Source organism: Ambystoma mexicanum, chromosome 6p (assembly GCF_040938575.1).
Source record: "Ambystoma mexicanum isolate Mex_15411 chromosome 6p, UKY_AmexF1_1, whole genome shotgun sequence".
NCBI classification, from domain to species: Eukaryota; Metazoa; Chordata; class Amphibia; order Caudata; family Ambystomatidae; genus Ambystoma; species Ambystoma mexicanum.
The window spans coordinates 158266401-158291717 of record NC_090935.1 but is presented as its reverse complement, the minus strand read 5'-3'; the positions used below and the strand labels follow the sequence as shown (position 1 = coordinate 158291717).

Below are 25317 nucleotides of genomic sequence, written 5' to 3'. Positions count from 1 at the left end.
GGATTGTCGCGAGGCCTGTGCCGAAAGGGAAGACAGTAGCCGTGGGTTATGATCTCCAGAACCCACACATCTGAAGTAATGGCTTGCCACTCTACAAGATGCTGCGCCAGCCTTCCCCCAACCGGCGAACCATGGGACATGGCCTCATGACCTGAGGGAAAAGAGGCAACTGCCCGAGCGGCCTTGGCACCACGGGTACCCTGTCGTCCACCTCTGGTACCCCTGCGTTGGCCTCTTTGCCAGCTTCTCTCGCTTTACTGAAGGACGAGTAATAGCGAAAGGAACCACCCCTCCACTGCTGTCCCCTAGGACGAAAAGGCGGAGGTTGGCGAACTGCAGCGCCCAACGACTTCGCTGCAGCTTTCGAGGTCTGCAACCTCTCAAGGCTCTCGTCAGCCTTGCTGCCAAAAAGGTGTTCACCGTCAAAGGGCATGTTGAGGAGCTGAGACTGCACATCAGGAGAAAACCCCGACTTCCGCAACCACGCAACCCTGCGTATCACGGTGCTCGCCGCCATGGACCTACTGACGCATTCAGCTAAGTCCAAACCCGACTGAACGGACTCACACATGGCATCCTTACCATCCTGGACCATAGCAAGGAAACCATCCCGTTTGTCCCCTTCGGGAATATGTTCAGCCGCTAACGCAACACAGTTCCACTGAGTGTGTGTGAAACGAGACAAGGCACAAATGGAGTTGGCCGCCTGAAGCGCCATACCACCAGAAGAAAACACTTTCTTCGCCCAGCCATCAAAACGTTTGTCGTCCCTATCAGGAGGGATGGTAGGGTACGACGCCTGCTTTGCCGGGGCCGTGGCCGCCTGCAACACCAAACTCTCCGGAGTAGGGTGCCTGGTCAAGTAGCAGGGGTCGCTACTGGCTGGACGGTATTTTCGCGACAAGGATCTGCCCACCGCCGGGAGACTCTCCGGAGCAGTCCAAGCCACCGCCACCCTTCTCTGTAAAGCCATATGGAACGGCAGTACCGGATCAGTTGGGGGACCAACATCAAGGATGTCCGTCAGATCATCCTGCACAAACTCCCCTGGGGGAGCAGACCATCCCAAGTACTCAGAAACCCTAGCCATAAGGCGCTGGTACGAGGAATCGGCATGAGAGTCAGGCTCAGGCCTACAAAACTCCACCTCCGGAGAGGTGTCCAGTCCACTGGCATCATGCAGTGACTGTCTCAAATCGTCAAACTGACTATGGCCTGAGACAATTTCATCTGGAACCTGACTAGGAACCAGGCCATCAGAATCCTCATCCGCCTCTGAAATATAGTCCAGGTGGCGAAAAGAAGGCACCCGACAGTGCTTGCTCTTAACCAGAGCCTTCCTAGGGGGTTCTCCCGTGCCACGGGGTACCTCCGACACGAAAGGAGTCGATGGCGTCGAGAGAACCGGCATCGGTGCCGAGAGGAAATCGGCGTTGACGTCAGATGCAGCACCTCCAGCATCTGCGGCGTTGACACAGCCCTCGAGGCCGAAGCCCCGAGCGCGTCCCTCGACGACCTGAGCGTCGACGGCTTCGACGACTTCCTCGGAGCCGAAGCCTCGAGAAAGCCTGTCGACGCCCTTGACGTCTCAGACGTCGATGTCTTCCTCGAAGACCTCACATGTGCACACGGTCTCGAACACGTCGAGGACCGGGACCTGGAACGGGTACAGCGAGAACGAGTCTCCTTGTCCGAACAGGACTTCTCCCGTGACTCGTGCCGACCACTCTTGCGAGCGGTGTCTCTCGACCTCTCACGACCGACCCCACTCGGGGGCGCGGACGGCATAGTACCCTGCGACTCAAGAATCGTCAGCATTTTCTTCCCGAAGGAAGCCCATTCCTCCGGCGTCGCACGGCTGGTGGGGTAAGCGACGTGCCGGGCAGAGTCCTCCAAAGAGGACCTGGAAGACGACCGGTGTCGGCGCTTCCGAGAATGCCTCGAAGAGGCTGAGGAGTGGCGAGACCGACTCCTAGAAGGAGACCCACGAGACTTCCGACGATGACACGAGACTTCCGACGATGACGCGGAGAGTCCCCCCTCGAATCATCCGTCGAAAGCCCCGCAGACTTCGACTTCCTGGGCTTGGACACCCGACCTACAGACAACTTCTTCTTACGTTCGCGTAAGGCTTTGGACGTGAGCGACTGGCAGTCGATACAGTCATCCGTGTCGTGGGCCTCCCCGAGGCACCAGAGGCAGGCGTCGTGCGAGTCCGTCACCGACATCTTGGACCCACACTCCCCGCACTTCTTGAAACCCGGACGCAGGGTCGAAGACGAAGTAGAAGACATCTTCACACAAAGGATTTTCACAAAACAAACGGGTTCGAAGAACCGAGAAGAACAGAACTCTAAAGAGTCGAGGCGTGAACCGAGAATCACGAAGCAACACTTTCGCGGAAAAAATGGAACTGAGGCTACGGGCGTCGTGCGTCCTACTTAACACATCGGATGACGTCGGAGGAGGTCCTCGACGACGGCGCATCGACGTCATCGACGCAGGACGCAAGAGCCGAAAAAAGTTTCCGAAGCAGCACAGCTGTGGTGATTACATGTCATAGATATGGAATATGTCGGATTACCCAATCCCCTCGAATATAATATACTTACTGTCTTGTAGAGTCCAGCTCTATGAAACAGATTACGCCTAATGAAGGATAGTTTAATCATTTGGAATTCTAGGTGAGTTACAAATAGAATAAATGACATTGCACTAATAAAGTAAACCATTTCACCTGGCTTATAATTAAGACACATTCTAAAGTGGAATGATACTAATCAGGCAGAGACTCATTAGGGAGACACTAACCTAGTGCATGTCATAGGTGTGGTGGGGCTGTTCTTGCTCTAATGCATGAGGTACCCAAGAGGCCTTAAGACACTAATTTGTGACCTGACAACAACAGAGGTTTTTAGTTTAAGGAATAGAAGAGTACAATGATTGAACCAACTAATATATATTGTTCTCTCGGTTTCTCTCTGTTTTTTGTTTGTTGTATGCGGTCTACCTTTACAATTTGAACTTGGTCTATTGAATATGGTTAATGTATGATCATGTAATTATATGATACTTGGTAAGGATAGGCCAATCATTAGGAGTTCTACTAACTGCCTTGAATAGAGAGTAAGTCTTGAGAAGAATTGAGGGGTCAATACATGTATTGACTACATTTTTCAAGGGCAGGATTCAAAGGGCAGCACTGCTCCGTCATATGATGCTATATACTTTGTGAAATTGGAAATAAAAATCCAAGATCTATAATCATACTATATCTATCAAGGAACTGTTTTCAAGGACACAAGTTCTGTAAAAGGTTTGAACATATCCTGTGAAATTGGTAAAATCCAGCTTATAATATTAATGGTTAAGCGCAATAATTCATGTTCATGATTTTGAGCCATGTAAGTAATGCAGATGCAGTAAAATGATGGAATTCATGCACAAGAACAATATCCCTTTCTTTAGAAGTCCATCCCCAAGATGTATGGGGTCTAGTGCCCAAATGTTACAGTTTGCAATACAGGTTTCTCACAGGTATAAGTTCTCTAAAAGGATGCAATGGCTTGTGGTGGTGATTACTATTTAAGTTAAGAAACAATTTATCATCAGAAGACCGGTAAGTTAACATCTCTCTTCGAGACCCAAGGCGACTCCAGCAGCAGGATACCATGGAGGACAAGGGGGGACAGACAGAGGTATCTCCGACCCTGATTTTCCCAAGGACCCGAATGGGTCAACTGGGGGTTGCTGGGAGCGTGGTCTACCATTCCTTGTTCCAGTAAAAGGTGCCCAGGGGTTGCAGGTTCGAGGATTCTTCCAGTTGGGTGGAACTGCAAGAAGCAATCCCTGTCATAGATGTGTGGATTCCAAAGATGAAGACCTCTTCGGGACACTTCACTGGATGGAGGAAGGAGAGTTACATCTCTATCACCGTTTGCAGGCGACAGGCATCCTTCCAGTCACAGTCACAGAAGCAGCTCCGGGACAGTTTCCCTTGAAGATAGAAGTTGACATTCGGGGAGAAGGTGACTGGCGTAACAAGCTGATGATCGGCAACATTACGGGCTTGAACGCAGAAAAGCAGTGGATCTGGTGAGGTAGCCAACAAAGGAACTTGTCAGTCCACCCAAGAGACCAGGGTCACTACCGTAGGGTCTGAGTGGCTGGATCCTTGAGAAAGCATTGAGACTAGTTGGTCCCACTAGTGCAAGGGCTGACGCACCGCAGAGGGTCTTTGACGATCAGGCAGATGAGCAGGGCTTTGCCGGGCCAATCAATGGAGAGGTTGCTGGTCCACTGCAGAAGTTGTCCTCGAGTCATTAACAGGCTGCTCTTCTTCAAAGGATTCTTGGCTCCAACACAGAACTGAAGCATAGCTACAGGACTGTCAGGTTTCATTTCACTGTCAGGCTTCACTTATTTGAGTTTCTTTTCATTTGTAATCTGTTTTCAGCGTTAGTTGATGTTTATGCCTTATATTTCCCTGATATTCCTTAACTATCATTTTATCAGAGGGAGAGTGTCCCAATCCAGCACGGAGGGAAGGAAGGAGGGAATCAATCAGGGATCTGATTGGGAGTCAAGATGTTACATGGTGATTGAAGATAAGGAGACATGGGAGCAGTTTCAAGGTTCTAGACTGCCTTTCATTGTCCACCTTCAAGTAGGAAGGTTCTGTCTTTTTAAAGTTCCAGTTTTTTTTTTTAAACTTTGGTTTTATTGGCATTTTCTTAATTTTACAAACCGGGCTGTGTAACCCATAAGGCACACAAAGCGATTGACTGTCCTGTTCAACCCTTAACCCCCCCCCGTCCCTCCGCCCCCCTCCTCAACAATCCCCCCCCCCCCCCACAATCCTGATATAACTTCAAACGTGAGAGACAATGAGCGGCCTTGCCCTCTCCTGTACTCAGGAGACGATGTGGTAGGTGACCATTTTTGCCGGCTGAGGTCGACGTTGCCGTTCCCTCGGTCGTGGGCATTCAAAGCGAACCCAGCTGGACTCCGGGCCCTCCTCCCCCCCCCTCGGTGCGGGCCAGTGCCTCAAGTCAGTGGACGTCCCATCCCCAAGATTGTTGCACCCCATACCAATTAGCCATGAAAGGCCCCGAGTCATTGTTCACCATAGCTGTGAGTTTGTCCATCAAGAACATATTCTTTACTTTCTTCAGCCATTCCTCCTTGGAGGTGGGTTCCGGGCTCTTCCACTTCTGTGCCAGGGCCACCCTCCCCGCAGCATTGTTTCCATCATCCTTGGATATCTATATATTTCCATGTCTTCCGGGGGTACGCCCAACAACATCGACAAAGGGTGGTCCTAGGGGAGAGGCTCATCCGACACCTCCGCAATCCAGGCCCGCCCTCTTCCCCAGAAGACCTGAACTTTCGGACAAAGCCACCACATGTGCTTCCTGGATCCCCTCTGGCCACATCCCGTCGGGCACATCGGATTAACACCTGGGAACATTTTAGACAGTTTCACTGGGTCCCTATGCCACCCCTGCAATATCTTGAAGTTATGCTCCATATCTGCGGTGAACAAGTTCCCATGGAAAGCGATTTTGAAAATTCTTGACCAGGTGTCTTCTGAAATGACCTCCCCCACCAAATCGTCCCAGAATGAGCGGAAGCCCCTTCTCCCGGGGAGGTTGAAAGTGTTCAAGATTTTATACATGTTCTACACCGCGCCCTTTCTCGAGGTCGCTGTATCTAAGAACTTTTCAAAGGGAGTCAGCTGCCTCCTCAAATTTTGGCCCCATGATTGGTCACACAGTATGCCCTTGAGACGGAGGTATTCAAAAATGGTTAGGGACCCATGGCCGAGTGCCTCCCTCAGGCCCTCGTATGAGAGGAAATCTCCCTCCCTGAACATCTGCTCAGCCCATTCCATCCCCAAGTCAGACCAGATCTGGGAATTTTGAAACACCCTCCTGCCCAGGTCAAGGGGGAGTCCCCAAAGGGAGGACATCGGGGACGGCCATGAAGTAAGGTAGGCTGTCTGTGGACCCTCCTTCCAAATTTCCCAAAGAACTCCCAGGGTCGGGTGACCTCTTAACTTCCCTGGGATGGATTTGCGTGGGGCCCACAGGAGGTCCCTGACCTTCAGTGGGTGGGCATTCATGTCCTCTATGTAAGACCAATATGTCCCCATCCCTTCTTTCATGTGTTCCAAGAGGACCCTCAACTGTGCAGCCCAAAAGTACAGGCGGAAATCAGGGAGCCCAAAACCCCCCTCCTCCCTCGGCAATGTCAGGGTCGCTCTCCCGGTCCTCGGGGTTTTCCCCTGCCATATGAATTCTTGGACTGCGTTTTGTAGGACCCTGAAGGTCTGCTCTGGGATGATGGTGGGGAGCGCTGTGAACAGGTACAGAAGCCTCGTTAAGACATTCATCTTGACCGCTGTCATCCGGCCGTACCAGGACAGGATCATCTTGTCCCATCTCCTCAAATCGGACCTGATCCCTGCAATTATAGGGTCATAGTTGGTGGAGGCTAGTTTAGAGTTGGTGGATCCCTAGTTAGCAGGACTCCCAGGTATCGGATGAAGGTCTTTCCCACCGCGATTCCCTCGAACCTGTCCAGAGGGTCCAGCTCGGGGTCTCGTACTTTCATTGGGAGCAGGACTGATTTGGTTGTGTTGATTCTCAGTCCGGAGAAGCGGCCAAATGTGGACACCAGGGACAAAAAGGGGGGGGGGCGAGGCGGCCGGGTCCACCACATAGGCAAGGATGTCTTCCGCAAACAGGGATAGCTTAAATTCCACATCGCCTCTGCTAATCCCCCTGATGCCCGCATACGCTCTGATCGCTATAGCTAACGGTTCTATCGTGAGGACGTATATCAAAGGGGAGAGTGGACAACCCTGCCTGGTCCCTCGTGAAAGTGCAAAGGACTCGGACAACCTCACGTTCACCTGGACCCTCGCTGTGGGGGCTCTATAGAGTGCCGATACCCAGCTCCTAATGTGCAACCCGAAGCCCATTTTCTGGAGAAGGAGTTCCATGTATCTCCACTCCACCCTGTCGAAAGCTTTTTCGGAATCTAGGGAGAGGACACATGCGTCCAGGTCAGATTCCTGCGCGAAGTGGAACAGATCCATTGTTTTACAGATATTGTCCGACCCCTGTCTCCCTCTTATGAAGCCCACCTGATCCCCATGAACCAACCTCGGCATTATCCCCTCCATCCGTCTCCCCACCACCTTGGCCAAGATCTTGACATCCGTGTTCAATAATGATATTGGGCGGTAAGAGGAGCACTCTGCGGGATCTTTACCCTCCTTGGGCAGTACTGCTATAATGGCTCCCATCATGGAGTCGGGGAGAATACCTCCTTCGAGGACAGAATTGAAGACCTTCGCCAGATGCGGGGCCAAGCCGGAGCGGAACCTCTTGTAAAAGTACACTGTAAAACCATCCTCCCCCGGGGAGGTTCCCACCTTCATCCAGCTAATCACTTTGTCTATCGCCTCCTCGGTGACCGGACCCTCTAACCCCTCCGACATCTCTTTTGTTAAGGTTGGGACTTGGATAGATTCCAGGAAGCCCTCTATCTGGGCATCGCCCTCGTCATATTCTGAGGTATATAGTTTCTCATAGTAGTGGCGGAAAGCCTCCCCTATGTGGGGAGAATCATAGCCTATCGTCCCCTGGGCGTCCTTCACCGCCTTGACCATTCTGCTACGTTGGACTTCCCTCAGCTTCCAGGCTAGGATACTATCTGCCTTATCCCCTTTGTCGTAATATTTTTGTTTCACCATCTGGAGGCTCCTCTCTGTTTTGTGCAGGAGGAGGTCTTTTAGTTGGAGTCTATAGTCCTCCAGGGCAGTGACCTGGTCAAGCTCGAGCGGCCGTTCCGGAAGGCCACCAGGCTGGAGCTGGGCTATCTTATCCCTTAGGGTCTTTTCCCAGGCCTCCCTTTCCCTTTTCTTCTGGGCTCCTATTTTGATGAGCACGCCTCGTAGGGTCGCCTTGAAGGCGTCCCACAGTGTGTGTATGCCGACTTCCCCGTTATCATTCAAATCAAAGAACTCCGTTATGGCATCTAGCACTTCCCGTGCAATGACCTCGTCTTTGAGAAGGGAGTCATTGCATTTCCAGCAGCCTCTGCGTTCCGCGTGCCAGCCCTCAGCTATAGTGATGCGGGCCATGTCATGGTCCGTCCAAGGGATCGAGTCAACACTGTAGCCCGAGACGTGTGGGCGAACAGTCTCGTCCACCAGAATATAATCGATTCTGGAGAATGAGGTGTGAATGGCCGAGTAGTACGTGAACGAGGGGACGTCAGACCTGGGGGACGGAATCGTGTCGACCAGGCCCAGCTCGGTGTTGACCCTCCGGAAGCTGCGTGCCGTGGCCTTGTCCGCAGGTCTAACGTTTGGAGGGCCAAGTCGCTTCCTATCTAAGGACGGATCTAGGACCATGTTAAAATCTCCCCCTACCACTATTTTACCATGAACAAAGTTTAAGCCTGTCCCTTACTTCCTCCCAGAACTGGGCTTGGCCTTCATTCGGACCATATACAACTGCGAGGGTTAAGGGGGCCCCCTGTAGTGAGCCCCTTACCATTGGGTAGCGGCCCTTGGGGGCCTTCAGGCTGGCTTCCTTCTCAAAGCCTACGCTCCTTGCTAGCAAAATAGCCACTCCCCTCTTCTTAGACCCGTGTGATGCGCAAATAATCTCGCCGATTCCTCCTCCCCTCATCTTGGGTTCCTTCCCCCGGGCCCAATGAGTCTCCTGCAAGAAAAGCAGGTCTAGCTTAGCTCTTCTAAACTCCCTGCAAACCAGGGATCTCTTTGTGGGGGTATTCAGACCTCGTACATTCAAGGTGCTCACCCCCAGGGCCGGCAAGCCATCATCCATTATCTATGCAGCTCTCCCGGCTGGTCGCCCACATTATGTCAAAAATCCTGTCTCGCTTCATTTGTCTCGCTTCTATATTGCTTGGATTCTCCCATCCTCCCTCCCCAGGGGCCCTAAAACTGACCCCAAACATCCCCTCCTCCCCCCTCCCTGAAAGAAGTACCCCTGCCAACTTGAAAGAACCCCCCACCCCCCTACCCGACGTCCAGCCAGTAAGTTCCGCCATCGCTGGCATGTGGCCGGACCACCAGCCTGACCTCCCCTGGCCAGGCCCACAGTACAATGCTCATCTCCTTGAGCCCCGCTTTTCCCCCCCGGCCTCTTCACGTCAGTTGCCCACTGTATACTTGCTGTTCCAGGGGACACAGTCATCACTAGGACCTCACGAACTTCCATACCTGTCCCGCAACTTGTTGGGGCTCTCCCGCCGTCAGCCCTCCGAGTCCATTTGCTCTCCTTCCTGGGCGGGAGGCGGAGTGTTCAATTTTTTGTATTTTCGTGAGGCTGTCTTCCTTCTCCTAGGTCCCGACTGACCTGGACCACGACTGGCCAGTGCCTCCGGGCCAATCGGGCTTCTTCAGGGGGTTGGGTCCACCACGTAGTCGCGTATGGCTCCTCTAATATCCTCTTCTGTGACCAATGTAGTGCGTTGGCCCATGTATTCGAAGGACAGGGAGAAAGGATACCCCCACCTGTAGCGCACCCCCTTCTCCTTGAGTAGCTGCGTCAGGGGACGGCACATTCTGCGCTTCGCCAAGGTGTAGGCGGTGAGGTCCTGAAAAATAGTGATCTGGGCATTGCTGTAAGTGATCACCTCTGCCTTCCTCGCTTCTTCCAGAACCTTGGTCTTTTCCGTATAGTAGTGGAATCGGGTTAGGACAGATCGGGGGTTCCCTACCCTTCCCCCTGCTCTGTGCACCCTGTCGAACGTGGGTTCCGTGGTCATCTCCTCCGCGAAAAGAAGGGTGATAATGTCTTTCACAACTCGAGTTAGGTCTCTCTGTCTCCCCCTCCGTTTCCGGAATCTCACAAAAATCTTAAGTTATTCCTCCTTTCCCTGTTTTCAAAGTCGTCGAACTGTCTGGCCTTCTCCTCATCCCTTTTCTCCAAGGCCGAGAGCCTCATGTCAAATTGGACTTCCTGTGCCGTTGACGAGGACTGGTTGGTTTCTACCCGTAGGAGCCTCTCCTCCACTTTGTCCACCCTCTCGTCCATCTTTTCGAACTTCTGGGCGATGTCTGATCGCATTTCCCTAATTTCCTGAAGGATGGAGGCAAAGCCCCTCTCCATCGCCGTCGAGGATTCCGTCATGTTTCCCCGGTGGGTCGGGTCACTGGAGCCCGTGTAGCTGTTGTTGCGATCCCCCGTCTCCCTGTACCTAAACGCTTGTAGAGACTCTAGCCAGTTCATGCGATCCCCCTGTGCCCCCCTCGGGGTCTGCCGCAAGCCAAGAGCTTCCTCGTCTTGGTGCGGTCCTGTGGGGAGGAGGGGGGCTGCCGACGTCGTGTTCCAACCTCTGTTTGCTGTCAGAGTTCTCCACCCGGGGGGGAGTCAGGCGGGCACACGCCCCGGGGATGTTACCGGGGGCCACCACCTGATTAAGCAGGAGCGGGCTAAAGCTGGCTTGTTATCTGTGCCTCCGGGCTCACTGGGTTCCTCGTTGGGTGGGTGGGTGGGTGCAATCCCTTCTCCCCAGTGTGTTTGCGCTGGGCTCGGCGGCAAGGCCGGGGCCCTAGTGGGCCTGTGTTGCTGGGGGTGGGGTGTGCCGCGACCGCGCCCGGGCGGCGCATGCTGCGGGGGTGGCCACGGCGGCTGCTGTTCCCAGGTGTGCTCCCCTTTCCTGCGGCTGTTTCCTGGGGGCGTAAGGGAGCGACGTTGCCGTTTCCAGTCCCCGGGTGCTGGGCTCGGGGCCGCTGATAAGTTCCTCCCGGCCCGGTGCGGCCAGGGAGAGGCCCAGACCCTGGGGGCGGGGAGCAAGAGCTGGGGACCCGGCTGCCCTCTCGGGGGGTATTGCTCGGGGTGGGTCCGGCGGGGAGGACTGGTGGCGGCGGGAGGGGCTGTTCCCGCCCGTCAGGTGCTTCGCCTTTTCGGGCCGCTTCCCTATCGCGACCACCGGGGTCTGGCAGGGGAGGGCGCGGGCCGCTTCTTTGTGGCGTCCGCCGGGGTCTGTCCGGGGAGGGCCCGATAAGCGAGCCGCCTCGCTGCTGCGGCCCCCCTACCTCCTCCGTCTGGCATTGGCGGCCGACTCCATTCGCCGGCCCCATCTGGGTAGGCGGGGCGCTGCAATCCGGCTGGCAGCCGGGCTCACCAGCTGGCCTCCGCCCGTCCGCAGGCCTCTCCCCGTCCTCGGTCGCGGCTCCGATGCAGCCCGAACTCCGGTTCCCGGGGGGCGGCGAGATCCGCTCCTTCGTGCCACCGTCTCTCTGGGGGGTCACCGATCAATGACCACTCAGCTATTCCGCCTGGGCGGTCCGGGGGGGGGGGGCTCAATCCCACTAAAAAGGCCCAGTCCTGGCGGGAGCTTGGCACTAGGCAGCCATTTGCCTCTGCGCCCCCTGGTGGTCTCCCAGTTTCAAGGCCTTTAATGAAATTCTGGAGGAGACTACAGTGAGAAATTATATTTCTTAAGATCCTGATCTGCGTGGGACAAACTCAGCTGTAAACTGCGTTTCGAAGGCTGGATCCAGGAAGTGAATGAATAAACTCAATAATTATATGCATGAACACAGTCAGCATTTGAATGAGCAATCAATGCGCATTAGTGAAGAGAGTAAATCAGCATCAGAACGTTATTCTAATGCGCATGAGCACAAGAAGCAAAGACAGTATTTGAATTCTATTCTTATGTGCGTGTGCTCAGAATGCATCAACTTCATTAATACCTACGTGTCTAAATATATCAACACTCAAAGGTTATTCATGAAAAGTTAATACGAAAGAACACCAGTTTATCTAAAGAAGATTGAAGGTTTGCCATTTGTGGGTGATAGGTTATATCTACCCAGTGAAAGGATGAGAGAAAAGATTTTACATGAATGTCATGATTTAAGTTTGGTGGGACATCCGGGATTTCGAAAAACTTTAGATCTTGTTCAGAGACAATTCTGGTGGAAAACTATGAGAGTTGATACTTTAAATTTTGTCAAAACATGTGAAGTCTGTGCTAAAGCAAAAGCATCTTGCAGCAAACCGGCTGGTTTGTTAGAGCCTTTACCAGTTCCTCCACATCCCTGGCACACTATTTCAGTTGATTTCATTGTTGATTTACCAGTAGATCATGGTTGTTTCGTCATCTTGGTTGTTGTAGATTGTTTGACGAAAGAAGCTCATTTTATTCCTGTTAAGGGTCAAGCTACAGCACCAGTTCTTGCTCAGAAATGTCTTCAGGAAATTGTTCGCTTGCACGGTTTACCAGTAGTATTATTTCTGATAGAGGCTCACAATTTGTTTCCAAGTTCTGGAATGCCTTTTGTAAAGAATTAGGGATGAAGATTCATTTAACATCAGGATATCATCCCGAATCCAATGGTCAGGTGGAGCGCGTGAATCAAGAGTTGGAGAAGTACTTGAGGTGTTTCTGGCATGAAAATCAAAGTTGGGTGGATCTTCTTTGGATGGCAGAATTTGCTTACAAAAATACCTCAAAAGATTCAACTTCAATGTCTCCTTTCTTTTGTAGCAGAGGGTTTCATTCACGATTCGTACGTGAATTGACAAAAGTAGAGTCGTCCAGTCCGGCTGTGGAGGAGAGATTGCAAACCATGTGAGATGGATCAGAAAAGGCAACTAGAAGTTTTTTGTCTAGCAAGGAAAATTACAAGAAATTTGCTGATAGAAAACGTAATCTTAGTCCCGAGTAGGACGTTGGGGATTTAGTTTGGCTTTCTACAAGGTATTTGAGGTTGAAAGGACGAAATAAATTCAGTTCACGATTTGTAGGTCCTTTTGAAATTGAAAAAAGTATTAACCCAGTATCTATTAAATTACGTTTGCCTGCTGGTCTGAAGGTTCATCCAACGTTTCACGTTAGTTTACTTAAACCAGTAGTGAAAGGAACTAGGTTGAGTTCTGTTCCTCAGGGGAGTGTTTTGGAAGATGATTCAGTGGAGTTTGAAGTTAAGGCAATTTTGGATTCCAGAAAAAGTAGAGGGAGGTTGCAATATTTAATAGACTGGGAAGGTTATGGTCCAGAGGAAAGATACTGGGAGATGGCAGAACATGTTCATGCACCTGATTCAATTAAAAAATGTCATTGTAAATTCCCGACTAAGATAGGCCCTGTGGTCAGGGCTTGAGAAGGGGGTACCGTCAGGTTTCATTTCACTGTCAGGCTTCACTTATATGAGTTTCTTTTAATTTGTAATCGGTTTTCAGTGTTAATGTTTATGCCTTATTTTACCTTCATATTCCTTAACTATCATTTTATCAGAGGGAGAGTGTCCCAATCCAGCATGGAGGGAAGGAAGGAGGGAATCAATCGGGGATCTGATTGGGTGTCAAGATGTTACATGGTGATTGGAAGACAAGGAGACATGGGAGCAGTTTCAAGGTTCTAAACTGCCTTTCATTGTCCACCTTCAAGTAGGATGGTCCTGTCTTGTTATAGTTCCAGTTTCAACGCGTTTAATGAAATTCTGGAGGAGACTACAGTGAGAAATGTTATTTCTTAAGATCCTGATCTGCGTGGGCCAAGCTCAGCTGTAAACTTGGTGGGAGTGCTGCGTTTTCATAAACAGGAAAAAAGTTATTCAACTCTTATCTTTTTATTTTGTTAGGTATTTATTAAGTTTAGGTATTTAGATTTGTATTTATTTAGTTTAGGTATTTAGATTTGTTTTTATATAAGAAATATGTTGTTCTTGATCTTCAATTCTTATTTCATTTTAAAAACAACTTCAAAAAATATTCAATTTTAAGTTTTTAATAACTACACTCTAAAGACTCTGATGCTTCGAATTTCTGCTAGTCTAACAGACGCTTGGTAAGATAACAGTCAAATAATGATTAATGATCCGATGCAGTGCTAGAAGGAAGTAGCATTTGTTATATGTATTGCGCAGCTTCAATTGATCAGCATTGCTTCGTTGACATCCATTTCATTCCACGCATGCGCGAAGGAGAAGTGTCTGTGTGTTTGTCTTCTGTGACTCGTTTCTGATCTTATTTTCAGTGAATTCAGATGCAGTGCAAGTACGCAATGGAAGACAACCTGAGGAAAACCTTTTGTTTGAACAAAAACTAAGCATTCTTCGAGTCTGGAAGTGTTTCTGAAAGCAATCGTCTTTTCGATCTGAGCCCATGCATATCATTAGTTCACTGTGCTTCGAAGGCTGAATCCAGGAAGCTAATGAATGAACTCAATAATTATACACATGAACACAGTCAGCATTTTAATGAGCAATACATGCGCATTAGTGAAGAACGTTATTCTAATGCGTATGAGCACAAGAAGCAAAGACAGCATTTGAATTCTATTCTTGTGTGCGTGTGCTCCGAGTGCATCAACTTCATTAATACCTATGTGTCTAAATATATGAACTCTCAAAGGTTATTCATGAAAAGTTAATACAAAGGAACTCCAGTTTATCTAAAGAAGATTGGCTTGGTTTAATTAATTATTTTGAACTTTACAGTAGATAAGCAAAGGTCAAAAGTAAAAGATAATGAGAAATCTCATGAACTTAAATTTAAAGAGTCATGAAAAGTAAAACCTCAGATTAAATACACTCAGAAGTTTTCTTCAGTTATCATCATAACATCCTGAGGTATAACCATACAAGCCTTCCAGCTCTTCAGGGAGGCTATCCAGGTTTATTTATTTCTTTGAGGGGGTTAGAGAGAGAACAGTATTCAGTCCATGTGAATTTAATGTATTTTCTTTACATTTTGCGGGTTCTCGACATCAAGAAGAGTTACCTGTGTCTTTTGTTGTTTTCTCCACTTCCCCCTTTCCCTTTGAATTGTTTAGACTTCTGCTGTTTAATTCAGTAGTTGACTGCACAGCTCTGGGGGGGTTGTGGGGGCTCAGCAGCTTCTGCGGACACAGGTACAGGACCGGACAAAGACTCCTTATTTTATCCAAATTCTGAGATGGAAGCAAGTCCAAGCCCACCAATGGTAAGGATTGGCACCATTCGAACAGGCAGTAGTTGTCCAATCCGGGATGTGGACTGGGACTAGACAGTCCTAGCCCCCTTCCTGAGCCACACACACTCACAAAGTGGCACTAGCCCGCGGAAGCAGAAGCCTTCCCGGGAAAATGCATGCCCTTACAAGTACGTTCCTGACCTGAGAAGGCAGGAAGACCACCAAACTACACTATGACCAAGAACAAGTGACAATCCTGTGGCACAACCATTTTAGGGCACTAGCTACATTTAGTAACCATATGTGGTAAATTCAAATGTGAACACCAAAAATAATGCAGAAACGTTGAAAAAATGTAACTGCTTCAAGCAGCTTATCTATAAAAAGTAACCAAAAATCCCATGTGTAAAAAGCAATGCTGCTGTGTGCTCTCAGTACTGATAGTCTGAAGTCTTTACTTCCCTTCAAATAGTCAGGACAGGATTTAAAACCAAGCAAAAAGAATGGGGTTCTGTAGGAGGGAAAATCTTTCCTAACAAAGGGAGGAAGGAAAGCAGAGGTGTCAGTCCTCATCCAGTGCTGGTTTCACAGGGACATCCTCTCATATTCTTCTCCTCCTCCACTGTGACCTGTTTTTTTGCTAGCCTTTGGTCCTGCTTTTTTGCAAGCCTGTGGTCCTGCTTCTAGATCCCCACTGTCTGATCTTCGAGGCGGTTTCTCTCAGTGGAATAGCCAGGATCCACTAAAGGGGGAATGATGAACATTTGTAGAGTGTGTGGCAACTCCCACAGTCATGAGTGTGGACCAGGAGAGGCTGGTAGGATGGCCAACTATTCTCCTTATTGCTAATCCTGAGGTTTTCATCCCTATGGCCAGGTTGTTACTCCCTCGCTTTGGTCCTTTGATCTCTCCCTTTACTTGTGTCTCTTATGTTTTCACCTTACTCTACATGTTCTTCTATATCCCACTCTCGGCAACTCCTAGCCCAGTTCCTCTTGTTCTCTTAACTGTACCACTGCTCTCCAGTCTTCTATCTCTTATCAACTCTTGCACCAACATTTTTCCAGTTATTTCTACCTCCGCAACCACCTCTTAGGTTTTTGTACTCCTCTTTCCACTGTATTCACTTGTTCATCCCATTCGGCTGCATTCTTTAACCACACTCCAATTTCAAAGTCTCTGCATACACTCCCATCTTTTCTGGCACTTTCGTCACTCTTTTCCTTTCTATTCCCAGCCTAATAACTATCATGTCTTCACCCATCTAAGCACTTCCTTCGCTCCTGTGAGCACCACCCTTCTATAAACACACACTCATATTTTTTAAGTCTCTTAATTTCTCCACCTCTTTGTCAATATTCCATCTACGCTCTCTCTTTTGGACCTAATGCGGCAGCTTCTCCACCCTTTGGGCCACGAGCCTCTTTCTTAATGTCACCCTTTTAGATCACCACTGTCCTGCACCTTGCCTCTCTCCAATTCTCTAGACTCTTTGGTGTGCTGTCCAGGATCTCTTCCCCCACCCCTTCCAGTTTTCAGTATTTATCAGTGTCCTTGAGCATTTCTGCAGTTTCTTGGGTCTTGCTCAATCTCCCTGGTAGGGAGAATTCTCAGAAATGTACTATTTCCCTTCTACCATAGAGACCCCAAGCACTTTTTGATGGACGGTAGGACTTTTAATTTCTAACCTGGAGAGAGTGAGACCTTCTTACACACACTCATGTATTTTTCTTTAATCTGAACACTGTGTTTCTTTTGGTTTTGGAGTCCGACAAACTCCATAGGCATTATCTTTTTACATTGTGTGTCACAGCACCTTCAGAGCAGTGACACAAGGAAGTCTTCCAGATTTCACAAAAGGTTTAAATACCTTCTCTTGGCAAAACTACTCTTTGGAAGAGCAGTGAAGTAAAATTGACTTTACTTCCATTGTAACTTTCTAGACCCAGCACACACAATCTTACAATAGGATTCTGGAGGCGTTACTTAGTATCCCCTTTGTCTAGTTCATGTTCCCCTTTCTACAATTAATGGCTGGTGGCAGCTGATTACTTTTTCCTACCATTGTGTGTTTCTACCGCGGCCTGCAATTGCAGTTTCAGTAAAGCACCCATGGGTGCCCATTTTGTCAAAATGGCCCCGGTCTTCTTTTTTCAGCATTTCTTGTTGGAAAGATCCTTCTTGAGATTTACTCTGCCTGCCAAACCAGGTTTGGTCTCTTAGACAAAACGAACATTGTCAGGTTTCACTGCTGAAGCCCGCCTCTGGCTCCAGCGTGTCTAGAAGGGAAGGAAGTGAGAGAGGTGCCCAAAACTCCCTGTGCTTAATCCCCTTGGTTACAGGAATTCACCCAAAGGTGATTGGCCGGCTGGCTGTCCTTGGAGGACAGACACACTGCTGTGTGAGGGACAGCCAGGCTGCGAATGAGTAGGAGGAACCTGCATAAAAGGCGAAGTCTTTTGCTTGGAAGGCAGAGTCAATCACTGGACGAAGGAATCCGAAGAAGAACTTGGAAGAGACGCTTGCTGCAACTCCTGGACGGTTTGTTTGCCCGGTGAATCCATGTGGCATTGCTGAAGCTCCGAATTCGCCTCGACTAGAGAAGCCCTGCAACGGACGACTTCTCCCCTTGGGTTGGTGGGACCAATCAACCCCAAAACGAACTCCTCTGCACATCCTCTCAGAGCTGCCTGAACTTCCATTGCTGCTGCAGGAACCAACTGCCAGGGAGAGGAACATCAGGATCGAGTACATCGTTTTTAAGTCAGACCCAAGCTTCAGGAACATTCCCCGGACTCCCATGAAGCAGGACTGCCCATACCGGAGCCACCTAAGAGTGCTGGACGAAAGATGCAAGGCAATTCAATAAAGGTCTGATCTGAAGTTTGCCCATTGATGCCGCCAAATTCGTACTGCAGGCGTCGCCAGTCGTCCTCTCTTGTCCCCACGACTGAGGCTCAGGAACACAGGATCTGCAGACCTACAACTGGAACAGAAGCCAGCTGGAACCAATTTCTTCAAACCAAAGGTAATGTAAAACTAAGGGGTTGCTTACCTATTGTATAGCATTGCTAGCTCTCAGTTGAGACTTGTCTTGGTTGCTTTTGCAGAGTTGCTTGCAGCTTTGCCCCACACAAGCCTCCCAGCTTGAGGCCCTTTAGTGATTTCATTTTCTACAAAGATTTCAAAAAACATTGTGCAAGACTTTTTACCTACCTGCTAGAAGTGCTTCAGCTCACCTAGACTTTTGCTCAACTGACTTTGGCTGTCCTGGCTCCCTGAAAGACTCTTCTGACCTTTGACTTTGTGCTTTATCGCTCAACAAAAGTCACACATTAGATAACTTGTGTAGCTGGGAAAGGGTTAATTTACTTTGCATTGGGGAGTTCAAAAAGTACTTACCTGCTGATGAATATTTGTTAACCATTGTTTTATTCCCGCATCTTTTCCTCTTGACACTAACCTCAGTATTTCTCTAAATGTGCCAGTGAGATATCAATGTCCACAGTTTCCTAGTTATTTAAGTCACCTCAGGGTGTAGGAAGTGTCTGTGTGCCATCCCAAATGGGTACTACTGATATATTGAAACTGAGAGTGTGTATTTTTGATGTATATTATTGTGTTACATATTTTACTCCCTTCTAATGTCTCACTGTTAAAATAATAAATAATTGTTTAATCAAGAAACTTTGACAGTGTTTATTTGGATACTTGTCACAGCAAATCTTTGTGTAATAATCCCACAGCTCACATTTATCCCTCTTGAGATAGGTCTGGCTGCTCAGTCACTCTACCAACTTGTGTAGTACATGCTTATATCAAACGATGGGCTAACTACTGCCAAGAGGACGACAAGACTGGTGCAGTCTTCCACGGGGTAGTGCATATAATCTTGCCTAACACTCCCGCTCTCTCAGTCAACCCTCTCCAAATTAATTGTCTCCACTGTCAGGCCGAACGTTCCTAATGAAAACATCCACACTGACTGACTGAATGAGGGTCTGGTTTTAAACAGCTCTGCAGTCCTTCCCACTGAGCAAAGCTTTCAACAAGAGTCTGCACCTGTGACCTGGAATTTGCGAGGGGCTGTGAAAGATTGCCATGGGTTTGCTGCTCTGTGCCTGATCTTTTGCTTCACTGAGCCAGAGCATAGCATTAGGGGTACAACCAGCCTTTATTTTGCCATCCCACTATTTTGGATGCGATGAGCAGGGAAGAGCTACACTGCCATCCCAGTGAATGAGATTGATGCTAGGTAATCAATTGAAAATGTGTGATTTTTCATGCGTGTCAAAGGCATGTTTGCCTTCTGTGAAATTGCCATTTTGTGTCACCTGAGGAATCTGTCAGCAGAAAATGTATTGGTAAGATCGTATCATTCACAACAAGGTGCATACCAGATAAAACGTCTCTGGGGTCTTTGGAGTGGTGTAATCTCTACCACAGAGCTCGGTTTCTTTGGTGCAAAGCTGAATATTGGCCAGGCTATGTAAATGTTTTTGTTCTCTGGGGGTTGAATTATGCTCACACCCAAACACCTGTGTTGACTGACAGGAGCAGGTCTCAGTTTTAGTGGGAGCTAAAGCATTGTGATTTAGGGTTGGGGAGAGGCTTACTTCCATTATCACGTATCCCATATCATCTCAGCTCCCTAGGGAAATGGGTAGTGCTCATTAAAGGGATCCCCCCCATCCCTAGTTGGTAAAATGGGACTATCCTCTGCCCGGAGACTGGGGCTAAGTAAGGTTGACAAGAGGTTACACCCCAACCAACCTTTACCCCAACAACCACTAGTTTGGGAATTCACTTGGCCCCTTTGGACACTACACTACGAGGCAGGGACTGTTTGTCGTTGCTCTCAAATGGCCATAAACATACTCTGGACTCGGGTTCCATAGCTTCGCCTGTCGACTATCAAGATCAATCTACAAACTCAAACTGAGTGACTCATACACATACAGGCACTGAGCATTAATACATTAAAGTCCCACTGCCAAACCTATAACTTCACACAGTATGTAGCAAGCTCAAACTACCAGGACACGCAATTATACTGCAGCAACCAATCCTGCACTACTAAAGCACATAAGCAAACTGCTTCACAATAAGAAGACACACACCTTCACACCTCATTCTCACCAAAGGACATTCAGCAACCATGTTTCCTCTTGTAGCTAACACAGTAAGCAAGTGTAATAAGCCTTACATAGGGCTTTACAACTAATGGTAAAAAGTGCAAAAGCAAGCAATAATTGGCATAATTACAAGAGGAACGAGAGTACAAAGCAACTCTAGCATCAGAAGGGTACTCCCGGCTGGGGATATGGATATATGGACACAGCCTACAATAGGGGCACACTGCACTCCTGGACAGGCGAAACACAGCGAATGGCTACTTTCTGAGGTGCTGGCCATTTGGGGGAGGGAATTGTGGGGGACGAGTTAGATACTCTTGCATGTAATCAATTATCATTCTATTTCTTTTCAACGCATAATTTAACACTGACTTTTCACAAACAAAAAAGGAATAGCAGGAAGCATTGAATTTCCCATTGAAGTCCCAATGGAAATATTGAATACTATAGGGTAAATTAAAACTCAAAACACTAGTACTCAACAATATACAATAAACTGTAATCTCGTCAAAGACATCATTATAATGTGGCTTGTATTACTATAGGTACATTGACTAATGCCTCAGAAGTACCTGCCATGATGTAAAATAACACCATTTAATATCTGCTCTATTGAAGATAAAATATATAAACACATCTGTAAACCTTCTTATGTTGCACAGGAGAGGCAGCTTAATCATTATTCTTAACTAGATGGAGGCAGGGGTGCTGCCAAAGTTAATTCTCACCTTTGATATCTTGGTTTAGATTAACTATCAGGGGTTCATTCTTCCAGTCAAATGTTGTCAGTAACCGAAGAAAACGGATAAAGCCCACTTGCGGAGAACTGAGAAAGAGGAAAGAATGTTTAAGCAAAACCATGAGGCACAATCAGGGATAGGTACAGCAATGATTACAACGTGGGTACAAGTTGTGCACTTGACTCTGAGCTTTTGAGAAACCATCTTCCAGACTGAATGGTAACATTAAAGATAGAATATATGCAGTTTGTTCTTTTTCTTTTCCTTCAAACCATCAGCGTTAAGCAGTTCTCTTTAATGGCTTGGTGGCAATGTTGTTCACAGTCATACAGAACATAACCTCTTGAATAACTGAGCAGGGCCATTCAGTTGAGATATATAATTTTGAGTTGTGGTGGATTGGAGAATACATTTTTGGCCAAACTGTAGCCCTTCCATTTTCCCAGCAGAGAATACCATTGTGGGATGGTTCTAGGAAGAAGAGGAATTGAGACTAATGCCCAGTCAATGCATGTCTCATTATCTAGATGCTAGAGGACAGGAAGTTGGAACTTTATTTGAACAAGTAGAAGTATATGTTTCTGACCACATTACACACGTTGCCCTTGATGAGCTTGGGGATGTCCCAGGCCCCTTTGGGGCCTCACCAGCGCCAAAGGAATAAGGCAGGGGACTCCGTCACTGTAACCTTAAATAAAGCTTTAAATGGGGCACATTTAAAATAGGAACATTTTTATAATAGATTATTCTGAGCACAGGGGCATCTTTGTTTACTGTTTGAACCCTAGTCCTAGCCACAGTCATTAGGGAGATGGATATGGGAGTGAGGCTGAGATTTGAACAGTGCTCCGTCATGGTCTCTGTCTTCAAGTCAAGGTTGCCTTGATTTTGATGGTGTTGTCAGAGCAAGCTAGGAAAGCCACTGCTGCCTTGTTCTTACTTTGAGTAATATACGCATGAGGTTGATGCGTCACTGTCTTAGCTGTTCCTCAGTAAAGGGTCTCTAAGAACACTTGTTTGATAGCAGCAAAATTCACCGCCATGAAACATGGAGAAATTTTATGTAGAGAATGTGTCCCTCAACTTGTGCTTGTACTGCAGGCCTGTATGTCGAGCCCCAGAGCATCTCACCATGGCTCCTGTTTGTAGCCAGGGGAGTGATGTTGAAAGCATGCCTCACAAATTGATTTCAAATAGGTCCTTCCTCTAGAAGAGCAAAAAACACTGGTAGAAAGTCACTGTCTAGTAAACTCTTTTCACACACCCTATGATTTGGGCCTGTCATGGCTTCCACACGTGTCCACGAGCTGGACCCTTGATTTCCAGCCGATTGCAGATTTAAGAGATTCCCTGTGTGTCACATCCGAGGATCCCCTAGCTCCCTATCTATCCAGAACTGGGATGGGTGTTGATAACTTGGCACACACAGGTTTGAGTGCCCTGATTGATGTAGTCAGCATATCAGTTTCTGGTGTTGGTGTTTCTGAACTTCCAGGTACTGTGTTCGATACCCTCATTTTGGCCAGGTGTGGGGTTTATCTATTACACATATGTTAATGTGCCAGTATAATCATAAGATAGAGTGTTATGCACTTATGAGTTCTACTTATATGTTATTCCTTGTTTTAGTATTGAGAGACATTGTGATCTCATACCATTCCATTTGGAGTGTTTTCCTTTATGCATGATTCTTAATACAGTCAGTTGGGGTCTGCCTCTGTGGGCAGTGCCTGCTGTCGTGTGTCTTTACTTATTATTAAATGTTAAGACGTGCCTCTGTTGTCTGAGCATCTTTCCCAACATTGGCGACGAGGATTCCTACCGCAGACCCACCCTGAGGCCTCATCGCGGCTTCTGTGTGCTGCCCAGTTTCAGCAGTGTCTCCAGAGACATTTATCCCTGTTCCTTCCTACCTTAACGACAGCAGGCGAAGGATTTGGAAGGAAGGAGAAGCGCAGCAGATTTCTCTGAGCGACCAGGCAAGTCGGGGAGAAAATAATTGGACCAGGAGGGGGGCGGTGCGCATAACGGTGCTGTCCCGAGACCCCTCGCAAGGGGAGAACAGCTGTTTTCGTGCCGTGCGCAAGCGGCATCTCATAGAGCTTTGACTCCACCCCGCTCCCCGTCTGACACGCTCGTCTTGAGGGTGTGTCAGTCTTCTCTGCAAGCCCGGCCTTTCCCATTGTGACGTCGGTTGCCCGGCAACCTGATTTCCACGCCTGGGAGCGGCGTCTGAGAACACCGACTTTGTTTCTCAGCGTCTGGAACGAAGGAGTGACGCAGCATTGTTACATTCACTGCTCGTATTGCAGAGTGGATGGAGAGGCTCATTTCACTTCGTTTATTTTTCCTGCTTCAGATTGTTGAAAGAGGAATCTATGAGCACATACATCCTGGGACATCTGTGTTCAGCAGCATTTGTATCTCTCCCAAAGGACATCATTCTGTTAGTTTGACACTGAAAACACTGTTTCCACGAATTTCTGCTCCCTCACTTTCACCATGGCTGCATGGCTGCATCCATCCCTCCACCCCTTTCCTTCCTGAATGAACCTGGCCGTCCCTCTTCCAGGTGGGACAAATGGAAGGATGCTTTTGAGAATTACCTCGTGGCCATGGGGGGTGACAGATTTAGGTCTGCGCGCAAGAAGGCCCTTTTGCTTCACAATCTGGGTGTGGAGGGGCGCAGGATCTACAATGGCTTGGCTAGGAATCAGGCGCCCGAGGCTGGTGATGCTGACGAGTATGCCTTAGCCCTCAAGCAATTACAGGACCATTTTGAACCACGTAAAAATGTCAGTTTTGAAAGGCACAAGTTTTTCCAGCGAGTCCAGGAGAAATCGGAGTCTGTGGAGTCTTATGTGGCCTGTTTGAGATCCTTGAGTTATTCCTGTGAATTTGAGCATCTGACTGACTCACTGATCAGAGATCAGTTGGTCAGGTGCACCAACAACGTCAGAATTCAGGAGAAGCTTCTCACTAAAGACATGGTGTTGGATGAGGCTGTTGAACTGGCCAGGAGTATTGCACAGACTTCCCAGTACGTCAAAGAACTCAGGATTGATAAGCAAGCCTCCCCGGCTACGTCTTTTGATCAAAGGAAAAGGACGGGCATTCCGGCAGGAAGAAAAGGGAATTGGAGTGCGAGAAATTCATGCTCTTGGTGTGGAAATCCCAGACATGGTGCCAACTTCCCGTCCTGTCCCGCCAGGTTCGCGGAGTGCTTCAAATGCAAGGGCAGAGGGCACTTTGCGAATGTTTGTAAGGCCACATCCATAAACCTCGTGGAGCCCAGTATGGAGAACAGACCCAACAGTGAGGAAAGTGTTTGGAGAAATCACAATATACAAGAGGTTTTGGGCACACAGGAACCTGGTCCCAGGCATGTGTTTGAAATTTCGGCCATATCTGGGGAGACAAAGGGACCAGCAGACATCTTACACATTGATGGATGCAAACTAGTAATGAAGGTCGATACCTGCTCTGCCTGGAACATAATATCACAGGACACTTTGGTGAACACCTTAAAGAAGAGCGAGAACATAATACGCCCCACTGACATTAAGGCTTGTGGATATGGTGAATCTGCAATGGAGATTTTAGGGGAGTTCCCGGCAAAGGTGCTTTACAAAGAAAGAGTGCCAGGCCACCATCCTGGTAGCAATAACGGGCACTTCATTATTAGGATAGGAAGAACAAAGGAGTTTGGGCGTGAGGATACAGGCAAGTGCGCCCAACCCAGTGACGATAGCGGAGGTCGAAGATGACTGGACCAAAGAGTTTCCCCGAGGTGTTTTCTGAAAGACTAGGAAGACTTAAGGATTTTGATCATCATATAAAGCTTAGGAATGGTGCACGACCTGTGGTGCACAAAGTCAGACAAGTGCCACTGAACATGAGGAGTCAACTTTGTGATGAGTTGGACGATCTTATTAGCAAGGGGGTGATTGAACCGGTGGCAGCCACTGAATGGCTATCGCCTATTGTACTGGTGGCCAAGGCCAACGGGAAGTTGAGACTATGGGCCTCATTACACGGAAGGTGGTGAACTATGGTGCTACTAGCGCCATGGTTCATGCCGGTAAAATACTGGCACCGCCTTGGTGGAAAGGGGAATTACCGCCCCATTCCAAGGTTGTCGGGGCAGTAATTCCCCCTTCCACCATTGCCCTTCCCCATTCCCATTTTCGCCCCATAGGGCTCTATGGGAATGGGGAAGGCGCTAATTACGGTACCGCAAATTGCAGTACCGTAATTAGCTCCACTGGTCCCTTTGCGGGTTGGTTTTTAACACCTGCAAAAAGCAGGCGTTAAATTCCCCAACCCGCAAAGGGACCTCGTAGTAAGGCGGTAAGGATTTACCGGTACCGGTAAAATACCGGTACCGGTAAACCCTTACCGCCTACCGTGTAATGAGGCCCTATGTGTTGACTTGCGCAGCCTAAATCAGAATATAATTGTTGAGGCGCATCCACTTCCAAACATTTCAGA

General features: G+C 48.5%; 1 protein-coding gene across 1 annotated transcript in view; it reads right to left on the bottom strand.

Annotated features, from left to right (window-relative positions):
• Positions 1 to 25317, bottom strand: part of NOL6 (nucleolar protein 6) — a 915540-nt gene that overhangs the window by 299676 nt on the left and 590547 nt on the right. Inside the window, exon 21 of the mRNA XM_069626862.1 lies at positions 20815 to 20912. Coding sequence (XP_069482963.1) covers positions 20815 to 20912 — 98 coding nt within the window. The remainder of the gene's footprint in view (positions 1 to 20814; positions 20913 to 25317) is intronic.